The sequence below is a fragment of the Peromyscus maniculatus genome, chromosome 1 (assembly GCF_049852395.1).
Source record: "Peromyscus maniculatus bairdii isolate BWxNUB_F1_BW_parent chromosome 1, HU_Pman_BW_mat_3.1, whole genome shotgun sequence".
Lineage (NCBI taxonomy): Eukaryota > Metazoa > Chordata > Mammalia > Rodentia > Cricetidae > Peromyscus > Peromyscus maniculatus.
In genome coordinates, this window is record NC_134852.1 from 130,470,217 (window position 1) to 130,490,294 (window position 20,078).

General features: G+C 40.1%; 1 protein-coding gene across 5 annotated transcripts in view; it reads left to right on the plus strand.

Annotated features, from left to right (window-relative positions):
- Window positions 1-20,078, plus strand: part of LOC102924344 (phospholipid-transporting ATPase ABCA3-like) — an 88,225-nt gene that overhangs the window by 39,175 nt on the left and 28,972 nt on the right. For 4 of the 5 annotated variants that reach the window (XM_006985720.4, XM_076551397.1, XM_076551405.1 and 1 more), the window contains 9 exons: window positions 4,427-4,581; window positions 5,227-5,382; window positions 5,685-5,895; window positions 9,285-9,435; window positions 10,381-10,479; window positions 10,741-10,882; window positions 11,854-12,151; window positions 16,894-17,140; window positions 17,279-17,483. In XM_006985720.4, the coding sequence (XP_006985782.1) occupies window positions 4,427-4,581; window positions 5,227-5,382; window positions 5,685-5,895; window positions 9,285-9,435; window positions 10,381-10,479; window positions 10,741-10,882; window positions 11,854-12,151; window positions 16,894-17,140; window positions 17,279-17,483 (1,664 nt within the window). The remainder of the gene's footprint in view (window positions 1-4,426; window positions 4,582-5,226; window positions 5,383-5,684; window positions 5,896-9,284; window positions 9,436-10,380; window positions 10,480-10,740; window positions 10,883-11,853; window positions 12,152-16,893; window positions 17,141-17,278; window positions 17,484-20,078) is intronic. The other variant, XM_076551402.1, reaches the window with a different exon arrangement.

Sequence of the window (20,078 nt, forward strand, 5' to 3'; positions counted from 1 at the left end):
ACACTAATAACCACATGACAAAGTCAATACTAGGCTTCTTTGAGATTTTCCTCTGCCAACGGAATTAATCAAAAACTCTTCAATTCAGTCTCAGGCAGCTTTTTTTTGGACAAGGACAGAAAGAAGCCACATTCTTTACCAAAATATCACAAGACTAGTCTCTAGGCCCCATATTAATATTCCTCTGTTCTGAAATCTCTCGAGCCAGGCCCCCACAGTTCAAGTCACCCTCAGCACCACTGTCTCCATGCTCCTACTAGTATGGCCTGTTAAGCTCCACTTACAGCATTCCACAGCTTTCCTAACCCAAAGTCCCAAAGCCCACATTCCTCCAAACAAAAGCATGGCCAGGCCAATCACAACAATACTCCAGTCCCTGGTACCAACTTCTGTCTTAGTTAAGGTTTCTGTTGAGATGAAGACATACCATGACCATGGCAACTCTCATAAAGGAAAACATTTCATTGGGGCTGCCTTACAGGTTCAGAGGTTTAATCCATTATTGTCATAGCAGAAAGCATGATGGCACACAGGCAGACATGGTGCTGGAGAAGCAGCCAAGAGTTCCTGTGGTGGTATTGTGTTCCCCACAATATTGTGTACCTTAATAAACTTATCTGGGGTCAGAGAACAGAAAAGCCACGAGTTAGGCAGTGATAGCACACACCTTTAATCCTAACACTCCAGAGGCAGAAATCCATCTGGGATCTCTGTGAGTTCAAGGCCACATTGGAAACAGCCAGGCATGGTGACTCACGCCTTTAATCCCAGGAAGCAAGCCTTTAATCCTAGGGAGTGATGGTAGAAAGCAGAAAGGTATATAAGGCGTGAGGATCAGAAACTAGAAGCATTTGGCTGGTTATGCATGTGGCTGGTTAAGCATTTGGCTGGTTAAGCTTTCAGGCTTTGAAGCAGCACAGTTCAGCTGGGATTCATTCTGGATGAGGACTCAGAGACTTCCAGTCTGAGGAAACAGGACCAGCTGAGGAACTGGTGAGGTGAGATAGCTGTGGCTTGTTCTGTCTCTCTGACCTTCCAGTATTCACGCCAATAACTGGCCTCGGGTTTGATTTTATTAATAAGAACTTTTAAGATTCATGTTACAAGTTCCACATCTGGATCAGCAGGTAGCAGGAAGAGAGAGACACTGGGCCTGGCTTGAACATTTAAAACTTTAAAGCCCACCCTCAGTGACACACTTCCTCCAACAAGGCCACATCTACTTCAATAAGGCCACACCTCCTAATAGAGCCACTTTCTGGTTACCAAGCATTCAAATCTATGAGTCTACTGGAGCCATTCCTATTCAAACGACCACAAGTGTTAAAGAAGAAGGGACATGTAACAGTCTCTACTAATATTTTTACTGTTCCCTTAATAAACAAAATATACTACTACATTATAGTGGTAACACATACAGATGCCATGTACAATCAATAGTATCAGAAAGAAGGGCAGGGGAGCTATGCAGAGGTCACAATCATTCACTTCTCTGGAATTAAATTGCTATGAATTTGAAATAGCTCCAAAACAACTATAAAGATAAACAAAACCCATTGGCAGTCAAGAGTGAGGGTGTGTGCCTGTGACCCAGTGCTTAAGAGGTAGATGCAGGCAGATAAGCAGTTCAAGGTCATCCTCACTACATATCAAGTTCAAGGCATCTAGGGCTACATGAGACCTTATCTCAAACAAACAAGCAAACAAGCAATAGTGAGGAAAGAATGAAAGGAATAAAAATATTATGGTAGAAATGTTTACTCAATGCAAAAGAAAGCACCAATGGACACAGAGGACTAAAGAACACAGGCACAAAAGTCAAAAGAAGGTGGCAGCTGGAAAGCCAGCTGCATCAATAATTGTATTAAATATGTATTATTTGCTTCAAAATCTAGGAGACAAGCAGGAACAATAGCAATGGCCTGTGTTGTTTCAGGTGTCTCTTAGATGCCCAGACAATGCTGGATAGGGTTTCTCAGACCTGATCCTGGAAGAGCACTATTATCCCAAATGGCATAACTTCATTTAAAATAAAATGATACATATACACATATATCATATCATATATATAATTTTATGTAAATACAAAATATGATTCCCTATGTATTTTTGAAATATCCTTAGTGTTTATTTTTTCCACCTGCCTCTCTCTCCCCCTACAGTTAAATCCCTTCCCCACCTTTTCCCATTCTCCCATTCATAGCACCTGTGTCCTGCTTTTTCCCCCCTTCTGGCACTCCTTCCTGACCCTGGGTCCCTTTTTACTGTCCTGGTTTCTAGGGTTACTATAGGTTATACATACACATTTGTCTTTCTGGGTTTGGATTACCTCACTCAGTATAATATTTTTTTGAAGATACCACACAGGATTTGAAGGCAATGAGCTGGGATTGACCCATCAGCCTCCTCCTTAGGACTAGCTCTCCTAGTATCAGAAGGGGGTATGCAAGCTGTCAAGGGAGAAAAGCCCTACCCAAATGTAAAGCACATGAGCCATAACAATGGCCCTCATGACAGGAGGTCCCGAGGGTACAATAGTGGTACTTTATCTGGGGGGTAACCAACTGCTGTCTGGTTGAATGTATATGGCCTGCACAACAGGATTCTTGCCTGGTACTGTACACCTAGCCAACTACCCATGGCTGGAGAGGCTATGGATCCTATAGGAGAACCTACTACCACCATTTTACTAAGCAAACAAAATTTCTAACTGTATTCTAAATATTCACCCTTATACCCACAGATAAGTGTAGTTTTTGCCACTCACCAAAGAAGATTCTTTCTGCAACAGGTGGATTCTATTACAGAAGTCCACAACTGCACAAAATGCTAACCCCAACTGATACACCTGCAACACAACTCCTACATCTAAGGCTCAGGGAAAATTGAGGAAAAGAGAGCAGAAAGATTGTTTAGAGCCAGAGGCCCAGGAAATATGCTATTCATGCCCCCTGGACATGACACCCATGACCCTCAACAACATGGTTACCTGAGCAAGACTAGCACAATGAGTTGACATGCTAAATGAAAACAGGGGAAATTCCATATGGTCCCATCCCTATACAAAAAGCTACAGGTGGTCAATAACTACTGAGAGATGGAGAGAAGAGCTCATACATCAGTTGTTCAATCCCAAGTGGTCAGCACTGGACACTTACATATGGGCAAAGCAAAGTGGTCTTGGTAGCTTATATATACATATACACATATACATACATTTATACATATGTGTATATGTGCATGTGCAAGTAACAATAACAAAACACCATGAATTTGGGAGTGGGATACTGAAAGAGCTATATGGGGGTGGAAGTGATGTACAGAATAAAATTACTTAAAAATTCAGATCATTGGTCTATGCAAAAAAGGATTGTCAGATGGGATAAAATATTAAGCTTCATCACTATAATACCTTTCTTTAGGAGACACAGGTTAAATTCTAAAGTGGAAATACATTGACAGTAAAAAGAAACTGTATCATGCAAATAGCAATGGTAAGAAAGATGGGGTGGAAATCCAAATGTCAGACAAAACAAACTTTTAAACAGAATCTGACTAGAAGCATAGAGGCCTACTTTATAATTACTAAACTCAGGAGTGGAAGGTCCATGATAAAAACTAGATGTCAGAAAATGATAGTTTCGTTTTAGAACAACTAAAATTAGGATAATTTGTTTATTATGAAAACTTTGTAACAATCATGCAAAGGGATCAGATTCCAGGACAACAGGGGTACTTTATGACCATGGTCACTCTGGCTGATTTCAAACAGAATTTATTGACAGGGAATCCAGCAAGCCTGCAGTCCCAGCTACTTGGGAGACTGGGGTAGGAGGATCTCTTGAGCCCAAGAGTTCAACAGACCACTCTGAGCAACATAAGATCCTTTCTCGAAAAAGATTTGAGCTTTCACATTTAACGTAATATTTCTCCTTATTAAAATTAACCATTCATTACAGCTGCCTAAGACTGTATTACCATCTGAACCATTTTGAAATTATTGTATGTGACTGTGTACTTTTTTATTCCAAGAAAAATTTAAGTTCTTCAAGGATAACAGTTTTATGGTATGGGTTTTCCAGTTTAAAAGGTGTGTGCCGGAATCGATTGCTGTGAACACGCTGTACTATAAATAGTAACTGTTGACAAGTGGCTGCTGGTGGTACTAGACTGTCCCTATGTTACACTTTCATGCTTTTATCACTCCAAGTGATTACCCCTTCTCTACTAAATAATAAAAAAAAAACCCACAATATTCAGGGAAAATGCTGTAAACTATTTCTAATATGATCCTGAAAGTGGCCAACGAATATTTTTTTGTAATCTACAACATTAGTGAACAAACCATGTATAGATTTTGGCCAAGTTGCTAATGAGCATGTTTTCTCACAAAAGCTGTTCTGTTTGATAATCTGCCTGATTCTAGGTCTCTATCCCCCAACCAGAGGAGAGGCCTATGTTTACGGATATGACATCTCACAGAATATGGCACAAATCAGGAAATCCTTGGGCTTGTGTCCTCAGCAGAACCTGTTGTTTGATCACTTGACAGTATCAGAACACCTTTATTTCTACTGTAGGGTGAGCCAAGGATGTCTTTTCCTCCTCATTCATTCAGATCACCAACTACCAATATTCTTACTCTTACAAAGTTCAAGAAATGATTTTAGATGAATTTTCCTCTAAACTTAAGGAATGGAAAGGGGGATAAACGACTCTGGAGTTGATGTAAGGAAGGAGCTACTGTGAGATATTTGTAAGATCCAGAGGTGAGGAGGACTGGAGTGAAACTTGATTTTCAGGACAGCTATGTTCGGGAACCCAGAGCAGCTGGGCTTGCCTGCACAAGATAGAGCCAGTCAAGACTCCAGCATAGACTGTAGAGGGACTCATAAAGCCCTGCCTCTGGATGAGGAGCTTTGGCAGTTGATTGCTGCTGAATAGGGGAGGTGGCTGCTGGTAGGTGACTCATGCTCCAGTGGACAGCCCCACATGCATCTACAGACTGACTTCCCTCAGTGGGTTAGGAAAGTCAGTGTGCAGCTGGGAGGGAAACATGGTAGGGAGTGCTGAGAGGGGTCAGAAGAGGAGGGGGAGAGGTTGATATGATCAAAATACATTATATACACATACATATAAAATTCTCAAAAACAGAAAATGATTTTTTAAAGAAACTTCTAAGACTGAAGTTGAAAGTGCTATACAAGCTCTACCTCCTTCTTTTAGGTAAAAGGGGTGCCTCAAAAGGTGTATCTTAAGGAAACTAACAACATGCTGTCAGCTTTTAACCTGGTGGAAAAACATGACGCATTTTCGAAGTCACTGAGTGGAGGAATGAAGCGCAAACTCGCCATCATTATAGCACTGATAGGGGGCTCCAAGGTAAAGGGGACAAACTAATTCTGTACTGTGGCTGATTTAAATATCCAACGACACAAATCTGAAAGCTGACATAGATTTTAACACTGAAAGCAGCTCAGATGGAATTCACATTGTCAACCTCATTGGTATAAAATGACCATGGGTTTGGTTTTAGTACAGAAATCCTAGTTTTATGTAAACTTACTATCTTTGCTCAGTTGAACATTTGGCTTAAAAATCAAAATGAGAACAAGTCCAGCAGTGGTAAAATACCCGTAGGACCAGTGCATTTTTACATAGCCATAGAATTATTCTGTCTTTAGGTGGTGATACTTGATGAGCCAACATCTGGCATGGACCCAGCCTCAAGGAGGGCCACCTGGGATCTCCTTCAAGCCTATAAACAGGACCGTATCATCCTGCTGACCACCCACTACATGGACGAAGCTGATATGCTGGGCGATCGCATTGCTATCATGGTCCAGGGAACCTTGCGGTGCTGCGGCTCTTCCGTCTTCCTGAAAAGACAATATGGTCCGTTTCCTTTGATTATTCTTAGGGTGTTGTTGCCTTAATAATATTCTTTTAACCTAATTCCCATTGGTTTTGTATATATAGTCAAAACCTGAGTGATCCCTGTGCTGTATTCAACTAACATTCAGCTGTAAGTCCTTGGAATGGTGGTTCTATTTTCTTCAAAATTATCTCCCATTTCTGTGTTTTTTTGTATTGTCTGGTACTGACACTCATTTCTCTCACATGATTTCTAGATAAATATGATCTAATGCAATTGTCCATCAGTGAGATTGTGAGTAGATACAGAGCTATAGAAATAGAAATCAGAGAGGGAAAGATAATTTTCTAATTTCCCTGGTGATTTTCTTTTTTCTTTTTCTTTTTTTCTTTTTCTTTTTCCTTTGGCTCTCTGGTGTATGTTGTTTAATTTCCTCACAATTCTGAAGTCCCCAGCCTTTTTCTGTTACTGATTATAACTTTACCCTGTTTTTGTCTAAAAAGATACTTTGCCTATCTTTTAAAATCTATACTTGATTTGTAGTTCTGTGTTCTATTCTGGAGATGGTCCCGTGGTCACAGAAGAATGGGCGTTCTGCTGTGTTAGAGCACTCCCTACTTCTGTCTTTTGTGAAGCTTCTCTTATTTCACTATGAAGACCTGTGAGATTTCTCTCTAGACATGTCTAACGCTGGTGAGCTCTCAGGTTTTGCTTACCTGCTATGCCTTAGATTCTGGGTCCACCTCTATTTGTTTGTTTCCCTGGCTAAGCATCATTTCATGCTACTTAGACACCCAGAACCTTTTGATTGGTTGCTAAAGCTTATATGCTGTGTTGTTGAATATGTAGACTTTTGTTGAGGATATGTCTTTCAAGAATTTTGTGCTCTCTTCCAACATCCAGTTGGAGCATTTTGTTCATCAAGACCCACTTTTTACTTTTTCTAATATGTGTCTAGGGTACCATACACTAAGTATATTTCAGTTCTACTGCCAAAGCACGAACCCCATGGAGTCTTCATTAAATATCCTGGATGATCATCACTGGTTCTCCACTTTGGTTTAGCTATGTGAGCTCTAGTCTTTTGTGAGGTGATAAAGGAATTCACATAGAATTCCTCTTGGTGTTTATATACTCTGTCACTCAGCAATGACTAATGGAGGCACCCTTATAAGGTTTCTGTGATTACTTCTTTTAATGTTTATTTGTGTGTGTACATGTTGTGTGTGTGCTGGTGTGCATGCTCATGTGCTCACACAAAGAGACCATAGGAAGACATTGGGCATCTTCCTCTATTGTTCTCTGCCTTATTCCCGAGACAGAGTCTCTCATTGCCCTACCAGAATCACATAATGATCTCCCAGGATCTGGCTGTCTTCACCCTCCAACTCTGGGGTTATAGGCATGCATGACATGCTGGATGTTTATGTTGGTGCCAGGGATTCAAACTCAGGTTCCCACACATGCAGTCTCTCTAGTTCTGGCTTCAGTGCTATTTCGCTGCAGAGCTCTGCACTCAAATAATCTTCACAATTTGTAGCTGTAGTCTGAATCTTCCCTCACTCTGATTTCCAACTTCTCTGATTCAGATGTGGCACTGGTAGCTGTTGGTATTCCCCTTTGCTGCACCTCAAAGCAAAAGTGGTATGATTGCACATCTCATCTCATCTTCATCTCACAGGCGTGGACACCCTCAGCCACCTCTTGTCTGCCGACTGAAGCTGTGCATTCACATTTGCCCATTTCTTTCCAATGGTCACAGTGGAAGTTCTGTTAGGACACACCAACATCATCGGGGCCATGAACTAAACTCATCCTCATTTCTTATGTTTTCAATGGATATATAATTTTTGTTTGACAGCATTTTGATTGATTTTTCAGGATGGAATTTTACAAGGACATGTTGAATTCTTCAATTATTTTCTACTTCATGATAACTGTGATTTTCCACTTGTGGTCTTCTCTGTTCTTTTACACTTAACATTTTGAATTCCCGTTTGGATCACTTTTAGTGATTTTTTTTCAAGGTTATTGATTCGTTCTTTTCCTCTTTCTACTCTGCCACTGAGACTATTAAGTGACCCCTTTATTTGTACTTTTCTGCTGTTCCCATTGGCTTTCTTTTATAGTTTTCATCAGTCTGAAAAATGTCTGGTTGACATAAGACCTTGTTTTGCTATTTCTAGTAGATTGGTTAATATATTTATCATGGTATTTTACCATCTTTATCCTGTAATTTCTACATCTAGACCAATCTCTGCTTCTAACTTTCCATAATATATAGTATTATGTTTATTATATATGCTTGCTTATTTATTGGCATAGTTTATAATTTTTATGAACAAAATGACAGTAGAAACTAAAGTATGTAATATTTACCTCAAAGAAGCATGTAACCTTATCTTTGTCAGGAATTTTTATGAAAGGCAAAGTCAATAGAATCTATATTTGGGCAATCCTGCAATGTGGTACAGCTTTGTTTGGATTCTGCTCATCATTGTCTTCAAATGTTTTAGGAAGGAAACAGAATGTTACTGTTAAGAGAGCTTGAGACATACATATAGGAAGATGGTGCTCCCTTCAGGCTGTGACCCAATCACAGGCCTTCTGACTTTGGCATATCCTCTTTGATTTCCTTACCCCCCCCCCATTAATTTCTTCAGTACCCTGCTGCTCACTTGCTCTCTTGTGTTCCCTCTCTCCTTCCTCTCTTCCTCCCTTCCCCCTTCCTTTCTCAAAGGACTCTTGTCAGGTGATGGGCCCAGATACCCCAGAGGTACTTCCCTTAGTTCTGCTGTCCAAGCCTAAGGTACCAGAATGTCATTGCTAAGAGCACAGATCCTAGAGTACCATGGAGGGATTTCCCACACCTTTAGGAAGACCTGTGAAGAAGGAGGAGAAAGAAGAGGAGTCTAAAGTGGAAGAGCGAGAAGAGAAAAAGGAGGAGGTGCAGGGTAGTGGTGAGGAGACGATGACAGAGTGTAAACATAGAATATTCTGCAAAGATTTCTCTGCTGTGAAAATCTCTGAAAGAATAAATGTCATTCAATTTATATAGTTTCTGACGTATAACATGGACCCAGAAATCATCTGTTCAATGAATATTAATCTTGATTTCCCTAATTTCAGCATCAGTAGAAAGAGAGGTCAGGTAGCTTTTAATGTTATCTCTGCTCTATCTGGTTTTATAATCTAGAACATCACTAATCCCTTGTAGACCTATTTACAATTATATATTTAATTGTGACTATACTGCACAATGCTGTGCTTCTTAGAGTTGTAGTCAAATAACTTGTGACATACTCTATCTTCTTCTAGTTTATCCAAACCACAGAAAGCAGGTATGGCCTCATGAGAATATGGGAAGTACAAAACCATTCAATTTGCTTTTCTGAATGTATTTTCTCAGGTATTGGATACCACGTAGTCATGGTGAAGGAACCTCACTGTGACACCGATGAAATCTCAAAACTGATCCATGACTATGCATCAACAGCCACTCTGAAGACTAATGTTGGAAATGAGTTATCTTTTATTCTGCCCCTAGAATATACTCAGAGGTATGGCTATAGAGAATGCTAACCAGTTGGTTTTTAAAGACTCATAAATAATTGTTTTTCCTTGTTTCTTCTGGCTTAGCAAATATTGTTTATTTAAGGAGTCAAAACTTCTGTCATAATGGCCACTTGCACTGAAGAGACAGATGCCACCTGCTTATTATAGCTTCCCAGGGTTAACTAGTGATATTGAGTGTTTTGTTGTAAATAGAGTCAATGTGACTACTCGTACATGGAGTGAAGAAAAGTACTAAGATAATGAAAGGGTAGTGGTAAAGTGCTTTGCTAGCATGCATAAGGCTCTAAATCCAATCTGAGAGCATGCATACAAACTCCACCACTCCCCATAAGAACAGCCTTCAAAACTAAGTATGGTGATACATACCTGCAATCCTAGAATGAGACATGAAACAGGATTATGAGTTTGTTGCCAACATGATCCATAAAGTGAGACACTGTCTCAAAAATATAATGAAAAATAACTAGGACAGTTTAAATGGTGGCTCTTGGAGTGAAGATGACAAAAATCCACCAGGAACAGGCATCTGGTGTGTGATCCAACAGTGTGTGATCCATGTACAACCTTACAGTGGCCATGCTGGTGTGTGATCCAACAGTGTGTGATCCATGTACAACCTTACAGTGGCCATGCCTCCAAAGAATAGTGACTCTCGTTTGACTGTCAGTTATCAACTGTCAAGCTCCTCATAGAATATCTTAATACTTTATTAGAAAGTCAAAATTATATGTAGCCAAAAATAAAGTATCATAGAAAACAATCTACTATGATAGTTTGTTGTTGTCTTGCTTTGTCTGTTTGTCTCACCTTTCTGAATTAACAGAACAGAAGCATGAATTTATAATAAGGGGATATCACTTTCAAATAAAAAGAATTAAGTATGGAAATCATCTCCTTTAGTCCAAGCCTGTTTTCTTCTCCTACTTGAGGTTTGAAGCTCTCTTTACTGCTCTGGAAGAGAATCAAGAGAGACTTGGCATTTCTAGTTTTGGCGTCTCTATCACTACCATGGAAGAAGTCTTCCTTAGGTTAGTAAGTGTATACAGGAAAAGGGAAATCCTCGGAGGGAAAGACTCTTGACAAACTTGGAGATTGTACACGTTAGAAGATTAAGCATGACAAGGGTTGGAGGTGTGCTGGTGTTTGGGGACTAACATCACTCTTACTTACTGGGTCACCATTAAACAATAACCCAAGAGGCTTTTGGAGTCGGGTTGCAACTCACATTCTTCAAGCAAGGGATAGTGGGATAAGTTGAAATGACCAGCTTTGTTTGTTTTTTAATATAGGGTCAGTCATATGCAAGATATCCAAGCTACTCAGTCTCCCCCAGTGGGAGGCAAAGAGAACAAAAATAAGGGTGTTCCAAGCAGCACGAGAGGAGGCTTTCCCACCCAGAATGAAGACCCGCCCACCGTGTTTAACACTGGGGTAAGAACCTTTGCTAAGAAACAGATGTCTGAAGCAAGAGTTAGGATTCAAGAGTTTCATTTTGTATTAATACATTAACCAAAAGAATGTCGAGTTCTCAGCCACTGCAGGACCAACATGGTGTGAAGCAGTTGGGACCCCAGCCTAACGAGTGTTTAAATGCAGAGGGATGGACTCCAGAAAGACAGGTCCACATTTTACTGTCACTACCATTATTCTACAGTTCTTGTTTTCTTATTTTTTTTCCCAAATTGAAAACCCAGAAACTTATCTGCTCCTTCAAGTTGGCATAGCATACTAGGAAGACTGATTTTTCAAATTATCAACCAGGAGTTCTAAGTCTTTCAAAAGGAGTAGTTTCTGTGTATGAGATTGTTTCCAAATCAGTGAGGGCCTCACCATGAAAAGCCCATTTGGTCTGCCAAGCATTTCCTTCCTTCCTTTTTGCATCTATAACACATCCTAGTCATAGTAGTTTCCAGCAGTCAGGAAAAATCATCCTGTTGCCATTTTTGGTAACACATACATTAAACTTAAGCACTTTATATACTATGCTACGTCAGAAGTCAGGAAGTCCATGTAAAGAGATAACAAGTGTTGAGGGTTCTGTAGACTACATGGTCTCTGTTACCATCACTCAACTATCATGGCACAAGAAGCAGCCACAAGGCTATGGGAACAATATGCCTGGCTGCATTCTAGTAAAGAGTTATTTATAAAAAGGCCGTGGTTTGTTGTCCCTTGCCTTAGACTAAATGGATGATCATATTATTTGGTGCCACATCATATGTTTGGGGACTCCTCCAAGAACTTATTTACTTACATAAGCTGTGTGTGCTTAAATTGTGTATTTATGCCATAAAACTTTCACACCACAAAAATTCAGAACATTGATGTCAATGAATTTCAGTGTGAATGATGTATCGAGGTCTAAGGGTTGCGGTAATGCTCTTTCTCTCCTCTTTGCTTAGTGTTCCCTCTACTGTCAGCAGTTCCATGCCATGTTCATAAAGAGGATGGTGTACAATTGGCGAAATTGGAAGACACTTTTGGTGCAGATACTGGGACTTGTCATCTCTGCTCTCTTTCTCCTGAAGTCTCATGACCTTAGTTATAAAGATGAGAAAACAAGGCGAATGAATTTGGATGAATATGGTCAAACCATTGTGCCTTTTTCTATTTCTGGGAAATCTAATTTGACGACAAGTCTCTTAACACACCTTGAGAATATGCTAAAACCTGGCAACCACAAACTTAAGGAAGTACAAGGTGACACTAACTTAGAAAGAAACAGAAAGTTGTCTTTTCAATGATGTCCCTGGGTCACTTCCAAAGAAAGGTCATAATATAACATGTTAACTTGGTCCATTCTTTTCCTGACACCCATTATACCACAGAGAAAATTAAACAATAGCAATGTCCTTATTAAAGCTACTGGTCTCAAAAGTTAATTGGTATTGGTTGCACTTTGACTGTGAGCATTTACTGTTTCTAGTTTAACACACTAGATAGATAGAAAGATGATAAAATTATAGACAGGTAGATAGGCGGTAGATGGATGGATGGATGGATGGATGGATAAAAGGAAGTGCCCAAGTACAAGTTTTATGAAATTGGGCACAGTTTTACTTTTTGGGCACAATGAAAGACAGCATGGAATTGTGGCCTCCAGTCCTGAACTTCAGTTTTTTTTTTGTAGTTATAACTGTTCAGTTGGAGCCTCCAGCTTGCCTCTGCATAGTCTGAGAAGCCCCGTTCCTATCACTTTCTCTCTTTCCAAACCGCACCCGCCCAGAGAGTCTCCAAACAAAGGAAAGGTGCCAAAAGCCCAGTTCATCATCAGATACATCATCACCCCTCGCCAACACTCTAGATAATCTCCCTGCTTTAATTCAGGGCACAACTTATTCTGGCCTTATTCTTTGAGGCCAGTGAACCTGCCCGGGAGTTGCTTTGATCAATATACCTGTTATACTTCTCAGTTTGGCTTGATCTGGCTTACTGTGTTGGTGGACAAACTTATTATGGGGGCGGGGGAGGCAGAAAATCTATTAATTATACTTAAAACAAGAATCCTGAAGACTTTCAGTGCAGGTTACTAAAAACACAGCAATAAATTTTACATTTGCTCTGCTGAATACTTGTCATTTAATTTGAGCAATCTTTTCATTCACAATGATAGATGAGCTGGACTTATCTCTTCTACCTGGAGGCTGAGAAAGAAGAATCACAAATTCAAGGCCAGTCTGGGCTACACAGTGAGACTCAAACAAGGCTTAGGATTTAGTTCAGTGGAATAGAACTTGAATACTATGCATGAGGCCCACATGGAGAAGTTGACGGGGAAAGGGAGAGAGAGAAATAAGCAGCTGTTAACCAAAAACACACAGAAAAGATACCAGATGAAAGCAGTATCGTGACTCATGAAAAGATTGTTTAGATTGGAAGGATGTTTTGTACATTAAAACATCAAATAAATAACTGAGTATGCTATTCTTCTATTAAGAACAAGGGTAGAAACACAACAGAATAATATAATAGACCCACCATTATCACCTGCCTTCAATGAAATGTCATTATCTGTTTCTTTGCCGAAACTTAGTCAAGTACAGAGAAATATCTTTATACTTTCTCAACCCAACTTTCTTTTAAGAAATTGACACATCAATTATTAAATTTTGTTCTAATTATCTTAGTCACAGGCCTTTCATAAGTATGTTTTATTAAGTTTTGTATTGTCTCTATATTTCAAAATGCATATAAAAATTTGCTGTTTATGATAAAAAATTGACATTAACTCCTTTAGAACTTGCTTTCTTTGCCACAAACAATAGAAAAATGTTTTCCAGTGGGGAAATAGATTCTAGGTAATTTTGGATCTGTTCTTTTCTTTTGAAATGATCTATGCTTTAGCAACACTAAACATTTTTTAACTCTTAAGAATTTCATAATGATGTACAACAAAATACAAAAATATAAACCACCTATTTTCCCCCTCCAATTCCTCACATATCTTCCCAACATATTCCTCTCACAACAATATTTTTCTTTATAACCCACTAAACCAATTAGTGCTTCCCATATGTGCATGCGTGGGACCAGCTTCTGGACCATGGGAAGCCTACCAGTGGCCACACACTCAAAAAGTAATTTCTGTCCCCTAGAAACTATTAATTGCTAATAGCTCCTCAGTAAAGGATGAGGTATAGAGGTCATCTACCCCATCTGTGTTGGAATCTGACTGGCTTGATCTTATGAAGGTCTTGTGCAGGCGATCACAGCTGCTGTGAGTCCATGGGTGCAATAGCCACGTGGTGTCCAGAAGACAGCGTTTCATAGCACTCCTCCTCCCCCTCCTCTGGCATTTGCACTCTTTCTGCCTCCTCCTCTGAGATATCCCCGGATCTGTGATTAGAGAGTTAATATAGATGTCCCATATTTAGACTTGAGCATGCAATCTCTTATTCTCAGCAAAATTACCAGCTGTGCATCTTCCCCTTGACGGGTGCCCACTGCAAAAAGAAGCTTCTCTGGTCAAGGATCTGGACCTTCCACTCCATGGGCTTTTGACCAGTAATTTAGTACTATTCGTGAAATTCCCTCCTGTGGAGCAGATCTCAAATCCAATCACAAAGTGATTAGTTACCCCATAACAATCATGGCACTACTGTACCAGTGGTTATATCTTGCCTGATAGATCAGTTTGTAGCATGCAGTCCAGTGCTGGGTTAGACCGTTGTCTTTTTTCCCCTCAGCAGTCTCTACAACATCTGCTAGCACTATGAAGGCTAGCCAATAAGGGGAGGTTCCCTGGTCCACTGGGGATTAATTTTCTTCTGTCCTATAGACAAATGTGCAGCATCTTCAGTAATATGGTCTTATTGTGACCTTATGGTGGGTGACCAAGGGCAGTGGCAATAGCCCATGTTGACTTGGAGACTTCTGGGGCTTTGCTGCCCAATTACTTATAGGTAATGCAATAAGTAAGTCATACCTTACACTGAGACTCATTTCCTGTCAATTCTGGGAGCAATGCAGCACCATAACTTGACAGAATGTGAGCTCTGGTAGAGTATTCTAGCATCATAGTAACTTAGGAAGCACTGCCTGCCTTCTTAGACAGAACAAAACTGCCTCTCCTTCATTCACTTAGAAGCATGGCTCACTGGTGGGCTTTATCACACCAAATGGCAACTGTACATTAGTTATCTATTAGTTATTGTGAGGAGGTGAGAACCTTCTCTGAATCTCTAGCTCCTAACCCAGTTCCTGTCACGTAAAAGCATACAGATCAACATCATCTTCTCATATGCAATATTGGGAAAACACTGAAAAAGGGGGAAACTACATTCAAATCAGTGGTGGCGTTACAGTGGCAGTCTAGGCAGCAGAACAAGAATAACAGGGCTAGAGGAAAAAGGATGTGTTCAAAAGATACACTCAGTGGATTGCATAGACTTTATTCTCTCTTTATATGTGAAGAGAGTCAGAATAAGTACCATTTAGCTGTATTGTTCTGCTAATATTTTATTTTGTGATTATGTAGATTTACAAAATATTGAGACACATTGTGCACTGATGGTAACCGTTAGCAAAGCTACAATATGAAAATGGAGTCAGGCTATTGAAATACAGTTAACATAAAGAACATTTCCACCACATTTTTACTTCCTGTTGCCCTCACTACCACACTAACTTCCTGTCTAGTCCCGCCCTTATCCCTGGAACTACTAGTCTCTATTCTGTTTCTGTAGACTGATCACTTCAAGAGTGATATACAAATGGAATCACACAGGGTATAACATTTTGGAATGGGCATTGTCACTTAGCATGATTGTGTGATAATTGTGTGTATCCAACGTTTGTCTCTTAAATGGCTAACTACTTACTGTTCTTTCACATGGGCATACCACAGTTTATTTAGCCATTCACTCATTGAAAGACATCTGAAGTTTTCCCAGTAATATGTAAATGACCCAGTTCTTCTGTACCTTAATTTTTTTTCATAGACTTACTTGAGTATGTAATTTTGGTTAGCCAATGGGTATCATGTATAGCATTTGTTTTCACACATTGAGCCAGCCTTATATTCTTGAGATAGATTTCATTTCTCAGGGTACATAATTCTTTAAATGTTAAGTTTATATTTCTTGGATGTTAAGGTAATTCTAGCCTGTAAAATGGGTTAAGAAGTAGATTGGGGAATAGAAGACAAGTAGTTTAAAAATAATAAGGAAAATGAAGTGCTATTACAAATGAGTCTACACACACCTTGGGGTGAATCTGATGTCAGTTTGATTAGGATGTGCTCATAGCTGGTAAAACACATTTCCAATTGTGCCCATTAGGGTATTTTCAGAATAGATCAGTGTTGCAATCAGTAGACACAGTGAAATGATTTGCAAGCTGATACCCATGTGGGTGGGCATCATCCAACCCACTGCAGGGCTGTGTGATCCTTATTTGGAGCTGGATGACATTTGTCCAGCTTAGTCTGTCTCCTCCTCACTACTGTGCAGGGTAGGATACTGGAGGCTTATGGGGCTTTCCCACCACTCAGAAGGGAGCAGACTGTTGGGCTCCCCTCAATGTTTTTATTATTCTCAGGGTCTGGACCAAAAACTGTTGTTGCTTTCTAGCTCTGCCCTATTCTCAAAAGGTGATTTTAAAAATTGTGCACCTAGTTTTTCCATTTTATCAGAGCAGATTTTGTGACCTCTGTGATGTGAGTGGCATTTCTTACCAATCTGTTGAAGACAGGTAGGTAAGTTGAAGGAGTTACATAGGGCTGTGTTTTCTCAGCAAAATTGTACTCTGGGTTATAGTAAATACAATGAGAAATTCTGGAATTTAATGATAGAATAAAGTCCCAAGGATAACAGCAAAATTTTAAAATAATTATCTTGACAAAATTTAACATGGTGAGAACTGCAAGTATTTGTTCTTGGATGCCATGCATTAGTGTGATCTGTATGTCGGATCCACTGACCAGTATTGTATCTTCGCCCTAGGTGACCTGCTGAAATACTTGGAGGGAAATGAAGATTGCATCCATTCATGTATTATTGCACTTTCCATGGAGGTGGTTGCAAATAGAACAGAGATTACTGTTCTGTTCAACAATCAAGCTTACCATTCACCATCTCTGTCCCTGGCAATTTTAGACAACATTCTTTTCATGTCAATTTCTGGTGCTGATGCTTCCATAACGGTCTCCAATAAACCTCAGCCAGACCCCCAGGCTAAGAGAACTCTAGGGTATGTTTTGTTCCGTATTTTTACTTTTGCACTTGAAATGCATTCTTCCCATCCTATCCAATTATATTTCTGTGATATAAATAGCCACTGATGGAAATCTGCATCTTCTGATTTATCTTCTTTTTGTTTCTTCTATAGGAGTGTAGAAGGAAAGGTGGTTGCCTTAAAAATCCAGCTGGGCATGGCTCTTTTGGTCAGTGGCTTTTGCCTCCTGACAGTGACTGAAAGAACCACCAAGGCAAAGCACATGCAGTTTCTGAGTGGGGTCTCTGTCCTTGTGTACTGGCTTTCTGCTCTCATGTTTGACTTCATCATCTTCTTCATTTCTTGCTGCCTACTACTGGTGAGTGCCAGACAACATTTGTGAGAGTTTATTTTCCTTTAGTTCCACAAGAAAAATCCCTCTTCTAACTGATGTTCTCATAAACATAGCTACGCCAATAAACAATCTTTGCTCATTATCTTATCAAGCACATTTCAGCACTGGAATGGTGGTGATGATCTGGAATCTCAGCACTTGGGAGGTGGAGAAGTGAAGGTTAGGAGTTCAAGGTTATCCTCAACTACATACCTAGTTCAAGGTCAGCTTGGGGTGCACCAGAACCTGTCTAAATAAACAAGTAATCCGAAAGGCTTAAGGTAGACTAAGAAAATAACTTTCAAGTGCTTTATATAATGAAGTAGCATTCTCTTATCATAGTACAAGTGTATCTCTGAACTGATTTCCCAGTGTTTCCTTTGAATCTTTTGCTGAGTTCTAAAACTTTTCAAAGTAGAAAGCTTCTTACTGTGTGCTTCATACTTCATCCTACCCAGCTGTGTTAAATTTTGTCTCCCAGTATTCTGAACTACACTATTGCCACCTTTCCTAGTCCCCATCAATTTATCTTAAATCTTTGTTCAAATATTTGTTAGTATAGCTATTACAAAAAAATACAACAAAGTAAGTAGTTTTGGAAAAATTGGAAAACTTTCCACCTGTTGGTGATAATCAGAAAGATGGATATTGCCAGGAACAACATGGCAGGGTTCTCAAGGTATTCAATGGTACTACTCTGTAATTAAACATCCCAGTCGTATATGTAAGAGATGGAACCAGAATCTCAAAGATACATCATCTTCCTACTTCCACTATATACTAATCACAGCAGTCAAAATGTGGAGGAGACCTTATGACCACCAGCAGATGCATAGAGAAAGAGAATATGGTACCTGCATACAATGCAGCATCAGTTAGCCTTAGAAAGAAGTTGCTCCTCACATTTGCTGTTACTGTAGATGAAGGCAGAAGATATTTATACAAAATACAACAACCACCCAAAGCCAAACACTGTGTGATTCTACTTTATGAAATATACAAAACAGTCAGATGCTGAGAATCAGAGTGTAGGATGGTGGTTTCCAGGACTTTGGAGAAGATTCAGTCAAACAAGATTTCAATTTAGGTCTCTCTAAATTTATGCTTCCTTTTCTGGTTTTCCATGTGAATTATAAGTAACAAAGAAGGAGGTTCTGGAATGAATATGAGAAGTAGACTAGAACTACAAAAGCTAAATTAAAAGCAAGGGATATCAATGGGAGGCAACTGATGAAATATGAGGAAAACGTTTAGAGAAATCATCTATTTTCTAGGAAAGCCAGTAGCTATCATTAGTATGAGAGTCCCCTGGTTCTCTGTATGAATTTTTTTTTAGTTTCTTTTTTTTTAAATTTAAAATGTTTTTTTCCATTTTACATACCAACTACAGTCCCCCAACACCACCGCTCACCCCCCACCTTCATCCCACCCCTATCCACTCCTCAGAGAGTATGGATGTTAATTCCCATGGGTAGTTAACAAAGTCTGGCATATCAAGTTGAGGCAGGACCAAGCCCTTCCCCCTCCCTCCCCCCCCCCCCCGAGTATAGAGGCTGAGCAAGGTATCCCTCCATAGAGAATGAGCTCCAAAAAGCCAGTTCATGCCACTAGGAATAAATCCTAGTCCCACTGCCAGTGGCCCCACAAACTGCCCAAGCCATGTAACTGTCACCACATTCAGAAGGCCTAGTTCGGTCCCATGCAGGTTCCCCAGCTGTCCGTCCAGAATCCATGAGATCCAACTGTCACAGCTGTCTCTGTGGGTTTTCCCATCATGATCTTGCCCCCCCCCCACCTTGCTCCTATAATCCCTTCTCCCTCTCTTGGACTGGACTCCAGAAGCTCCACCCAGTGCTTAGCTGTGGGTCTCTGCATCTGCTTTCATCAGTTACTGGAGAAAGGTTCTATGTTGACAATTAGGGTAGTCATCAATCTGATTATAGGGGAAGGCCAGTTCAGGGATCCTCTCCACTACTGTTTGGAATCTTAGCTGGGGTCATCCTTATGGATTACTGGGAATTTCCCTAGCACCAGGTTTCTCCCTAACCCCATAATGGCTCCCTCTATGAAAGTATCTCTTTCATTGATCTCACTCTCTGTCCCTCTCCCTATTCAACCATCCCGTTCCCACATGTTCTCCTGCCACCTCCCCTTACCTCCACCACCCCTCCTCACCATGCTCCCAATTTACTCAAGAGATCTTATCTATTTCCCCTTCCTAGACATTCCATGTATATCTCTCTTAGGGTCCTCCTTGTTACCTAGCTTCTCTGGGTTGTGGATGATAGCCTGGTTACCCTTTGCTTTGTGTCTAATATCTGTGTATGAATCTTTAGGGAAACTCTTCTAAGGAGAAAAATTAATGATTCTGCTTGCTGGAATGTCCTCTAGTGAAGAGAATGTGCACCTGGCCTGAACCCATGCTCATAATAAGCTGTGGATGCTATTAATTGCAAAGAGGCAGAAAATGAAAGTCTTGGAATTTTCTTTTTTTTGAGTGTTGTGGCTTAGGGTGTGTGTGTGTGTGTGTGTGTGTGTGTGTGTGTGTGTGAGAGAGAGAGAGAGAGAGAGACAGAGACA